We start from the raw sequence: 12,708 nt of genomic DNA, 5'->3' as shown, positions 1-12,708 counted from the left end.
GTGTGATGGCACTGATATAACCAAGCAGCTTAATGGCCTGGCTATACAAACATCTCTCAGCTACTTCCCTATCGTCTGAGAGGAGGATGGTAGACTGCTGGAGAAGAGTAACTTTACTCTCCAGTTTAACGTGGACAAAGGACAAAAGCAACAAGTGAAGAATGAAAAGTTTAAATCACTTCAAGGAAAGGACAATGAGGAGTATTAATCAGATGGACGACAGAAGTAAGATAAATCGCAATATTCTGGGAGTGTTTAGCTAAGATGTACAGTATTATTAAATTCACTTGTTTGTAGCAGACTAGGATTATTGGGCCCATTCGTGGGTGAGAGATAAAAAATTACAGTTTTACAGAGTGCATGGATGAGAAGAGACTTATTAACTTTCCTTCCCATTAAAAAAAATGATATGGTGAGGAGCAACCCACGAAAAAACTTCTTCCCCATTAAAAAAAATACAGTAAAAGTTCTCTAATCCGACCACCAATTATCCAAAAATCACAATACTCTGAATTTGTCAAGGGGAAAATTTTCTAAGTTTTCTGCTTTTTTTTTCGATTTTTTTAGGACTTTTTTCAATTTTTTCTGGGCTTCATCTAAGGATTTATTTGGCTTGGACTTGCTCTTGGCCTTGTATGTACCTGCCTGCAACTATTTATCTATGCTTCTATGCGTTTCCAGTGAGTAAAACAATAACCCATACAATTTTAAGTGTTTATTTAATGATCATGTCCATATTTGTAATGTCTTCAAAGGGTCCTCCCAATAGTCTGAAAAAACCAACAGTCCGAAAGGCTCTCAGTCCCTTGTGATTCGGATTACAGGACTTTTACTGTATTTAAAAAAAAAAGTGTATGGATGACAAGTTATTATGATTAAGCTCCTTTATGGGTGAAAATTTGATCCAGCTAGTTTCGCCCCCAAATTACTGATCTTGATGAGATGAGAATTAGTAAGCTTATTTTCCATTCATATAAATTAACAGGTGGTTTCCCATTTACATAAGTTTACTGCCTTGCTTCCCATTACGATATATTAATTGGTTTGTTTCCCTTTAAGATGAACCAACTGACCTTCTCTCTTATCACCTGTCCAAAACCAAACCATACTGTTGTGAGAGGATGAGAAGTGGATGTTATGGAACACATGAATAATTAAGGCTACTTTATCACTATATTTGGGGACATATGAGTGAGCGATTAGAATTATTAAGTCTGTTTATGGATGACAGGATTAATACAATACCCAATTAATATCAGCAAACATGGGTGCAATGGAACTGTTAGGCTTGTTTCCTGAGATAAGACACACAGGTGAAATGGAACTGTTAGGCTTGTTTCCTGAGATAAGATACACAAACTGACTTTCCCTCCTGTCGCCAATCCAAAACGGAGGGAGCCAGACTGTTGCGAGAGGATGAGCGTCGCATGTTGTGGGGGGTGTTGGAGTGGGCATTGAGGTGTGGTGATGGCGGCTGCAGGTTCGTCTGACTCCCGCTCACACGTCGATAAATCTCGTTCATGGAGTTTCGGCGAGTCTTTCGGAAGGTCGCAAAATCAAGGGCACTCTGGCGGCCATCAGGAAGATCCAGAGACAAGGTGTTGCTGGTCCTGAGAGGTGAAGTCAAAGAGCATGGAGCAAAGAATGGAGGGATGGAGGGAGAGACACGGAGGGAGGCAAATGGAGGAAAGTAGAGAAGGAGGCTGGAAGGGCATGGAGCAAAGAATGGGGGGATGGAGGGAGAGACATGGAGGAAGGGGAAGAAGAGGAAAGTAGAGGAGGCAGGAAAAGGTGAAAAAGAGAGAGGAAGTGTGAGACTGGAAGGGAGAACAGCAGGTAAGAAGGAAGAGAGCCAGAGGAGGAGACAAGAAGGAAGAGAGAGAGAGGAAGGAAGGAAAAAGTAAAAGGGAGGGAGATGGTGTTAGAGAGTGGGATGGAGAAAGGTAGGTAGGGAGGAGGAGAGGAAGAGGGGAACGCAGGGAGGAAAGTGATGAAGATATACATGAGATCGTGGTTTGCAGGGAGACAAAATGGGAAACAGACAGAGGAATGGACAAAGAGGCACAGAAGAGAGGGGTAGAGAGGGAAAGAGAGAAGAGGAGAGGCAGGAAGGAAGAGACAGAGAGAGAAGGAGGTAGTAGGGTGGAAGATGGAGAGGTAGAGGGTCAAAAAGGAAGATATGAATACAGAAATTGGTTGGTATTGAGGAAGACAGGGAGAAAAAGTGGTAAAATGGAAGGAAGACAGACAGAGAGGGGAGGGGGAATGTGAGGGTTAGACAAGGAAGGAAGGAGAGGATGAGAGGGAGGGAGGGAGGAAAAAGTGGGATGCATGGAGAAGGTGAGAATGACAAAGAGAGGGAAAAGGGTGGAAGGATGAGGCAAGGAGTACAAGGAAACAAGGTAATGAATATAAGGGAACAGGAATATAAACAAACCAAGAGAGATAGAAAATATTCCAGCATGCCAATACTGAAGTGGAAGACCAGAGGAGCTTTGGCAATACGCAATACAATAAATACAACAACATTAGCATGCTTCAATGATACACTAAATACAGCACAATACACCAAATACACTATATACAGTAAAATACACCACACACTATCTTACACAACCAATGCATACACTGTACTCTGTAGCCCAGTCAGTTTAATAATGTTCGTTTATTCTTGCTTCTCCCAGACAATTTACTTCAATTATGAGGGAAGCATTTTGTAGAAGGGTTAGTAAAGGCTGTATCTAACCCCTCCTGTCAAAAATCTTCCCCAAGCTTAATAAAATCATCTGGAAACAGCAAAAATAAAAATGAAATGACATCATAATATCGAAGGGGGTTAACCATTTCAACAAAATGAGGTCCTATTAGTCTTGCTACCTCCAGATGGTCTTACTGGACTTTGGGAAGGCGTCTCTAACTGAAGACTTTATTTACATCCTCCAGTAACTTCTCCCCTAATCTGAATAAAGCCACCTGGAAGCAGCAAGCACAAATGGTATCATTGCACTGAACTGGTTAACTGCAGTATGACATTCTGTGATTGTCTGAGATAATAATAATAATTACAAGAAGCCACTGTCATAAAATGCCTTATTTTTGCAATTATATCTTCAGTAAATTAAAGAAAATTGGCCAAATAAAGTTCTGTCTTTATTTCCTTGAATTTTCAATACCAACTGCATGGATAAAGTTGTGATATTTCAGATCAAATCTCTCATTTACAAAAAGGATCTGTACTATATATGCATTTAATAATGACAGTTTTTTATGTTACCTTTTTTTCATCTGACCATAGTTTTAGTTTCTAATGCAGTCAGTCTTGTCTTCACACCTTTAATTTGTTTGAAAGATTTTTTACTAGTCTTTCATACGAAATGCAGTAAACTTTTATTTTTTCAAATCACTCATTTGAGATATGACTGATTTTTATTTGAAACGGTCTCTTCTCTGATGTGTAGCTAATGCATCAAGTCTCTATTTAAAGACCCAGCTTTAGTTCACAAAGAAGCAAATCTCTTTTTTAAAACAATTTACTGTATTTATTCAGTATGAAATATGACAGATCTTCCTTCAACAGTCTTTTTTTTTTGAGATGCGGCGACTCTTCATTTCGAACAACAGTCATTTATGTTAAATGTTGCCAAACTCTTGGCAATACTCTAGAACTGAGAACTCAAACAATCATAGAATGTCGCCAGCATTTTGACAGTCATCCCGGTACAGATACACTACTGGAAGAGCACAAGACACTGATAAAGGAAACTAAATATCAAAAATATATCTACTTGAACCATACACAGAGAACCCACCCTGAATGAAGGCTGGCTCACAGGATGAACTTTTAAGCAACCTGTGATGTCTTTCAACTTCATGAGGCTCAGTAGGGTAGACAACAATGGTCACAGCTTAAACTTTCAATAGTACAGGGGAATGGAAGCTCTCAGTTTGTGAATATAATTTTTGGAGCATGGGCAAAGATGGAACCTGTCTGGCCTACTTATATAATTCATTCTGTAATGTGGGATCCAGACTGGCTATACCTAACAACCACAGGCATTCCATAAACACCCTTAAAAAATTAGGGGGTTTACATTTTACTTGGCAGTTCAATGTTTAAGAATATGGCCTAAGATTTAGCAACGTCCCCAACGGTCAAAGTTACAACCAGATCCCTAATATTAATGCTGTTTAAAGAGGGACATGGGGGAACAAACTTTAATCAAAGAGCTGGAGAAGAAGGCTTTGATATACATCTTTCAATTGCTTAAAAATTGATCCTGTCAACCAGCCTTACTTCTAGCCAGACATGCAGACCATTACACAAGTTCACACGCTTATGATCAATTCCTTATTGTAACTGAGATTGTTTTTTGCAGGAAAGGTAGGGTGATTGTAGGTTTACTGGCTACGATGCCCCAGTCAGAGTGATGGTCTTGTAGAGTGATCCCCAAGAGGTGACTGGACTTTTATTTCTCTCTCTCTCTCTCTAAATATGTAATGATACCAAGGGAAGTAGGTCTGTCATCTCCCTTTACATGTACTGGACTATGGCACCCAAGCACTAAAACTTTACATCTGTATGTAGGTAAAATAAGAGTGACTGTTATCGTTTTTACAGGGGAAAGGACGGTCTGGCTATACAAACATTTCTCAGCTACCTCCCTATCCCTTGAAAGGAGGATGGTGCACTGCAGGGGAATGACGGCTTATCTCTAAAGTCCACAGATTTATACTTCTAATGAGCCTGAGACCACAACAAAAACGGCAACAAAGGAACAGGAAGTGCTGTTCCTCCCAAGGCATCTAGTTTCCTCTTCTCATGAGCTATGCAGATATTCCAGCACCCTTGTGATTAACTGCATATTACACACTCACTCTCTTTAATGTAATCATCCTCTCTTTTATACATGACAAAAGAGGATATTATTAATGTGCCATATATACAGAACTATACCAGCAAGGAGGAACTACAGAGAATCTCCTAGGCTGACAAGACCTACATTCATTGTGTCTTGTTCCCATTTTCCAGTTGGCTAAGCAAGCTCCCCACCACCTCTTGCTAACCAGTTTATTTTTGTGTATGGCATGTTAATATTCACTTATATATTATTCATGCGGTTTATATATTATAATGAACAGGCTATCTATCTATCGATCTATCTATTGTCAGATGCCTCGATCCCGTTAGGGATGCCCACCAACAAACAGCCTCCATGTCGCTATGTCCCCTGCCATTTCACTGCCCTCCCCCAGCTCACACCCCCCTCTCTCATGTACCTCTCCACCCCATCCCTCCATTCCATCCTTAGCCTCCCCTTCCCTTCCCCCCCCCCCTCTACCTCACTCACATACACTCTCCTCGTTAGTCTCTTGCCCTCCATCTTCTCCACATGGCCAAACAATATAACAAGCAGAAACATGAAAAATAAATAAGAAATAATTAAGAAAGTTGCTAGAAGGCCTCCTATGGCGAGTCACATTATGATTCTGAAGTTCAAAGTGCCATGCATTCTTACAGGGTCCAAGTTGGTCCAAAAGTGTTACATATGCTCGGTAAACATTTTTCTTCAATCCATCTACATCCCTTGTTCTTCCTCAAAAAATCTTAGTTACTACAGAAAAATGATCTTAAAATATTTCATAAATCCCAACCCAGACCCAACCAGCTAGTCCAATACCCCACAAGTTGGTCCAAAAGTGTTACATCTGCTCAATAAACACTTTCTTCATTCCATCAATGTCCCTTGTTCTTCCTCAAAAAATCTTAGTTACAAAAGGAAAATGATCATAAAATGTTTCATAAGTCCCAACCCACACCCAGCCAGCCAGCCAGACACCCTACATAACCTACTATACCTCACATCAGCCATACTGTTTATTAGATTCACAGCTTCACAGCCACCATTGGTGTCTCATGGAAGGTCAGTTTGAAATCTACAAATACAGACATAATGTATTCCACAGATCACCATTCTATTAGTATGAAGGAAATTGCCACAGCAATAATTTATCACACAGATTATCATTATATCAACAAGGAAATGGCAGTAACTGAGAATCCTTCACATAGCTTATCAACAAGAGGAAAATAACCATAGTGAATTCATTAATCGTATTACCATTTTAACAAGGACATGACCATACCCAATCATTTCTTGCACAAATCATCACTTTACCAGTAAGAAGAAAGAGGTTATAGCTAATTAGAGGTGACCATCAGGTGTGAATCTATGAACAAGTTGGTTGGAGCGGAGTATATCACCATTCGTAACCTATGGGCAAAGGGTTGAACGCACTAGCCCTGGGATCAGTGGCATAAAACGACTGACTGCTTGATTATTGCTCCTGTCACCCCAATCAACACTACCTTACACTGTTGCCTGTTGTTGCATTCAATTGCTGTGAAGTGAGAGCTGGAGTGGAATGACAGAGAGGGGTATAATTTGTGTGTGTGTGTGTGTGTGTGTGTGTGTGTGTGTGTGTGTGTGTGTGTGTGTGTGTGTGTACGGCTCTCAGGTATATAATTGTGTGTGTGTGTGTGTCCATTCCTCTTCATCCTCACTAGCACCGGATCTCCCAAACTTCACTTCCCATCGTAAACATAAAACTCACGAATGCTTCTCCGGATGTGGCTTCTCCATAGTGTTGGTGGTGGGTGGACTTTGGATGAAGGACGGTGGCAGCTGCATATTCAAACACACTTCTCCATTCGTCGAGGTGTTCTGGCGAAGGATTGGAGGTGATTAGATTATTATTATTATTGTTATTATTATTATTATTATTATTATTATTTTCGTGAATTCTGTGAGGCTAGGTGGTATTATTTTAGACACCTGCCCCTATATCACTGCACGAGATTGTATGTAATTCACCGGTTCGGTCAGGATCACTTTGGTGGTCGTGATCGTCAGCTTTTACCCTCCCGGAAGGGAGCTGAGAGCTCATATAGTCCGATCTAAGGGCAAGGCTGTGACCTTCACACACGCACACACCCGTCCCCTTGCTCAAGGGGGACAGTAACCACCCACTTCGTCGGTGAAACTTTGCAACCTGAGCGAGGCGCGAACTCCCGTCCACCAGTTGGCAAGCGGGAACGTTACCACTGCACCAGCGAGCGGTGTGTGTGTGTGTGTGTGTGTGTGTGTGTGTGTGTGTGTGTGTGTGTGTGTGTGTGTGTGTGTGTGTATGCTTTAACTCCCAGGCTATTTGATGGGTCTGAATGAAGCTTCCCATATGAGTTCGTACTTCCACTATATACAATTTTCCAACTATAATTTTTGGACAATCAAGCTCCCTCACCAAATAAAAAAATTCTCAGTAGGTAGTAAGGAGAGAAGATATCGTTTTTATATCTTTGTACAAGTTACACAAGTGACTGATCTGTAATATGATTTTTGGGGGGCAAGATCCCTTAGTGATTTTGAGTTGTGAGGCCCCCTCCCCCCCAACTTCCAATAATAAGGATCCGAAAAAGCGAAAGTGGGCACAAAGATTTTAAAGAAACTGGTATATGTATAACAAGATTGGTTATGCAGTTTCCGTTTTCTTTGAATGAACAGAAAGAAAATCTATCTATCTATCTATGTATTGCCAGACGCCTTAATCCCGTAAGGGGTGGCCACAAACAAATCGCCTCCGTGTCGCCCTGTCCCCCGCCATTTCAATGCCCTGTTCCCAGCTCACACATCCCTCTCTCATATATCTCTCCACTCCATCCCTCCATCTCATCCTCGGCCTCCCCCTTCCTCTCCCCCCCCTCCACCTCACTCACATACACTCTCCTCGTCAGTCTCTCACTCTCCCTCTCCAAATGGCCAAAAATCCACATCTGCTTATTCTCTGGGCATCATTATTATTAGTCATCAACACCATCATCATCAACATACATACTGCTACAGGCCTACTCATAATCATCATCATCATCATAACCACCACTACAATCATCACACCATCATCATCACTAGCACCACCACCATCATCACTAACAACGTATCATCACTGTCAGCCCATCAACATCACCATGGTCGTCTCTCTCTCTCTCCCTCAATTCTTGGTCAACATCATCATGGTCGTCATTCATCATTACTGTTGTTGTCATTGTTGTTATATATATATCACTTACAAATATACTCTCTCTCTCTCTCTCTCTCTCTCTCTCTCTCTCTCTCTCAAACTTCTCCATTCTCAGGCAGGCCATTTTTTTTTTTTCCTTTTTATTGCCAAAGGTCTCTTTAAAATAAAATCGTCAGTTAGAGAGAGAGAGAGAGAGAGAGAGAGAGAGAGAGAGAGAGAGGTCAACGTACTAGAGGTGGTTTTTATGGGTTAACTGGTACATAGTTTAAATGCAGACGGACACAGCAGTACATCTGGAGTGCGGCACCGTGTATGAGAGGTGTAGTGTACTATATGTGAAGGCAGAGTACTACACGGGTTAGTACTCACGCTGGCATCATGTACTAGAGGTGTACTTATCGTTATCATCGTTACTACCATTACTGTACTCATTATTACAGCAGTAGCACTAAAATCAACACCATCATCATCATTATTATTATTATTATCATCATCATAACTGTCACTCATCATCATCATTAACACTATCATCATCACTGTCATTACCATCATCCTCACTATCATCACAAATGTCACTGTCATCACCATCATCATTAACACCATCATCATCATCATCATCATTATTACCATCACTATCATCATAAATGTCACTCATCATCACCATCATCATCATAAGCACATTACACTGTGGTACTGCAATGTGATTATAAAATGTGTGTGTGTGTGTGTGTGTGTGTGTGTGTGTGTGTGTGTGTGTGTGTGTGTGTGTGTGTGTGTGTGTGTGTGTGTGTGTGTGTAAAATCAAAGAACAAAAATGATGGCAGATTTGTGTGTGTGTGTGTGTGTGTGTGTGTGTGTGTGTGTGTGTTCTTACCTAATTGTATCTTTACAGGAATGAGTCCAGCTCGTACTGTCCCGTGTCTTAGACCATATTTATCGTACATATCCTTAAATTTGTGAATTGTTTTGGCACACACTATTTCATTCGGTAGTGCATTCCATTGATCAATTGCTCTGTTTGGGAAACTGAATTTCCTTACGTCTTTATCACCTCTCTTCTTATGCAGTTTTTTGCAGTGTCCTCTTGCTGATGCTTCTCCATATGTTAAGTAATCATTTATGTCTATTTTCTCCTTCCCTGATATGCACTTATATAGCATTATCATGTCACCTCTTTTCCTTCTCTCATGTAGTGTTGGTAGATTCAGTATATTTAGTCTTTCTTCGTAGCTTAGGTCCCTTAAGCTTGGTATCCATCTTGTAGCGGCCCTTTGAACTTTTTCAATTTTTCTATATGCTTTTTGAGATGAGGACTCCAGACTACTGATGCATATTCCAGGGTTGGTCTAATGAATGATGTTATTATCCTTCTTAGCATGTCTTCATTTATGTATGTGAATGCTATTCTCATATTTGCAAGCAGTGTATACATGTTCCGTACCTTCTCGCTGGTGTGGTCAGCCGGAGATAGTCTGTTATTGATAATCACACCTAGGTCTTTCTCTCTTTCTGATGTGTATAGGGTTTTATTTCCTAACTTATAATCCCAATCAGGTCTTTTTCCACTTTTACCAAACTTGATTACATGACACTTGTCCACATTGAATTCCATTTGCCATGTACTACTCCATTCATGAAGTTTATTTAATTCTTCTTGTAGCTCCCTACAAGAGTCTGTGTTAGTGATTCTCCTTTGTATTTTTGCATCATCTGCAAACATATTCAGATAGCTCTCATTTCCAGTGTTACTGTTTATATCATTTATATACACTAAAAACATGATTGGTGCCAGCACTGAACCCTGTGGTACTCCACTAGTCACTTCTTTCCATGATGAGTAGTTTCCTCTTAGTACTGTGTGTGTGTGTGTGTGTGTGTGTGTGTGTGTGTGTGTGTGTGTGTGTGTGTGTTCAGCAAGTATGTTAGCAGCTGACTTAATCTTCATAAATTTAACAGGGTGTACTCACAGTTAGCGGGTCTGCCTCATTATTGGCGTGCAGTACCTCAGTGGTGTCATCGTCCTCTGCCGACACCACGATGTGAGGGGTTGGGGGGGAGGTGGGGGCGGAGGGATTGCCCCCACCCTCTTCACTCGCACCCCCACCATGCACACCCACCCACCTGTAAAAAGAAAAAAAATATATATATATATTATCCGCCTCATCACCACCACAAATAATGCCATCATCATCATCATCATCATCATCATCATCATCATTATCATCACCATCATCATTATCACGATCACCAACACCATCATCATTATCATCATCATCATCACCATCATCATCATTATCACCATCAACATCACCATCATCAATATCATCACTAACACCATCATCATCATCACCATCATCATCATCATCATCATCACCAACACCATCATCATCACCATCACCACCACCACCATCATCATCAACACCATCATCACCATAGTTGTGTACCGCTTAGGCTAACATTAAAAATCATCATCACTACCATCACCATTACCATCATAACTACCATAACCATCGTAATGAAAATAATGATAATAATAATAATACAATACAGCTAATGGCTGGAAAATTTTCGTGGACCTGGAGGGGCGCTGCTACCTGTTTTTTTTCTATTTTATACAGAAAGGGAAATTACTCTCCAGCAGTCATTTCTCCCTCACACTTCTAGGAGACATTGGTTCATATTTTCGTCGGTTTGGAAGCCCCTAGCACCTCTTCCTTAGCGATTTATTTTCCTAAGTACCCATTAATGTCATTCGCTTCTCATACCGTGTCAATATAGTCACAAATTTCTATGAATAACAGACAATATATCAAGCCAGCAGATTCAGGAATAAATCGGTAAGGAAGAGGTGTTAGCAAGCTTCCTAATCACAATAACACACAAGAATATAATAACGAAGCAAAATCAGGAATAAATCGGTAAGGAAGAGGTGTTAGTAAGCTTCCTAATCGCACCACAATACCGCCCAATGAGAGTAACAAAGAGCTCCAAACACCAGACATCTGCCGATTTATTCCTGACACATCGCAACACAAAATGAAGACGTACATATGTTCACTGCAAACCACACTTACAAACACAGTATGATAACAGAAAGACAGTTTGGTTTCAGAAAAGGAAAATCATGTGTTACTAATCTGTTGGGCTACTATGACAGAGTAACAAACACAATACAGGAAAGGGAAGGATGGGTGGACAGTATCTATTTAGATTTCAAGAAAGCTTTTGACACAGTACCACACCAAAGACTTTTATGGAAACTGTACCATCAAGGAGGAACTCGAGGCAAACTGTTTTGTTGGATGCAAGACTCTCATAAAAAGAGAAATGAGAACTGTACTAAGAGGAAACTACTCATCATGGAAAGAAGTGACTAGTGGAGTACCACAGGGTTCAGTGCTGGCACCAATCATGTTTTTAGTGTATATAAATGATATAAACAGTAACACTAGAAATGAGAGCTATCTGAATATGTTTGCAGATGATGCAAAAATACAAAGGAGAATTACTAGCACAGACTCTTGTAGGGAGCTACAAGAAGAATTAAATAAACTTCATGAATGGAGTAGTACATGGCAAATGGAATTCAATATGGACAAGTGTCATGTAATCAAGTTTGGTAAAAGTGGAAAAAGACCTGATTGGGATTATAAGTTAGGAAATAAAACCCTATACACATCAGAAAGAGAGAAAGACCTAGGTGTGATTATCAGTAACAGACTATCTCCGGCTGACCACATCAGCGAGAAGGTACGGAACATGTATACACTGCTTGCAAATATGAGAATAGCATTCACATACATAAATGAAGACATGCTAAGAAGGATAATAACATCATTCATTAGACCAACCCTGGAATATGCATCAGTAGTCTGGAGTCCTCATCTCAAAAAGCATATAGACAAAATTGAAAAAGTTCAAAGGGCCGCTACAAGATGGATATCAAGCTTAAGGGACCTAAGCTACGAAGAAAGACTAAATAAACTGAATCTACCAACACTACAGGAGAGAAGGAAAAGAGGTGACATGATAATGCTATATAAGTGCATATCCGGGAAGGAGAAAACAGATATAAATGATTACTTAACATACGGAGAAGCATTAGCAAGAGGACACTGCAAAAAACTGCATAAGAAGAGAGGTGATAAAGACGTAAGGAAATTCAGTTTCCCAAACAGAGCAATTAATCAATGGAATGCACTACCGAATGAAACAGTGTGTGCCAAAACAATTCACAAGTTTAAGGATATGTACGATAAATATGGTTTAAGACACGGGATAGTACGAGCTTGACTCATTCCTGTAAAGATACAATTAGGTAAGAACCACAACACATAGGTATGGGACAGGTGTAATTCATCCATCAACACCCCCCTGTCACACCAATCAATATTCCCCACACACACCCACCCTACTTACACAATATTCTCCCATCCCCCCTCCAACAACCCCCCCTACTAACATATCATACGTACTGACAGTAGCCAAGAAGAATCATGTGTTAGAAATGGGAATGAGTGGAAAAAAAGACCGCACTGGACATATAAAAGGGGCAATGAGATAATTAGTAAAAGATGAGAAAGACTTGGGAGTGATTATTCTGGATGACTTGTCACCAGAAAAGCATTTAAACAC

The 12,708-nt window shown here is 40.4% G+C and overlaps 1 protein-coding gene across 3 annotated transcripts in view; it reads right to left on the bottom strand.

Moving 5' to 3' along the window:
* Positions 1 to 1,596, bottom strand: part of LOC145399231 (proton channel OtopLc-like) — a 35,602-nt gene extending 34,006 nt beyond the window's left edge. For all 3 annotated transcript variants that reach the window (XM_080271920.1, XM_080271921.1, XM_080271922.1), the window contains exon 1: positions 1,365 to 1,596. In XM_080271920.1, coding sequence (XP_080128046.1) covers positions 1,365 to 1,522 — 158 coding nt within the window. In that variant the 5' untranslated portion in view covers positions 1,523 to 1,596. The remainder of the gene's footprint in view (positions 1 to 1,364) is intronic.
* Positions 1,597 to 12,708: the final 11,112 nt, after the last annotated feature.

Source organism: Coenobita brevimanus, chromosome 48 (genome assembly GCF_032717465.1).
Source record: "Coenobita brevimanus isolate Jiangsu-jjx chromosome 48, ASM3271746v2, whole genome shotgun sequence".
In the NCBI taxonomy this organism is placed as follows: domain Eukaryota; kingdom Metazoa; phylum Arthropoda; class Malacostraca; order Decapoda; family Coenobitidae; genus Coenobita; species Coenobita brevimanus.
Note: the sequence above shows the minus strand (reverse complement) of the source record. Positions and strands in the feature narration are given on the sequence as shown.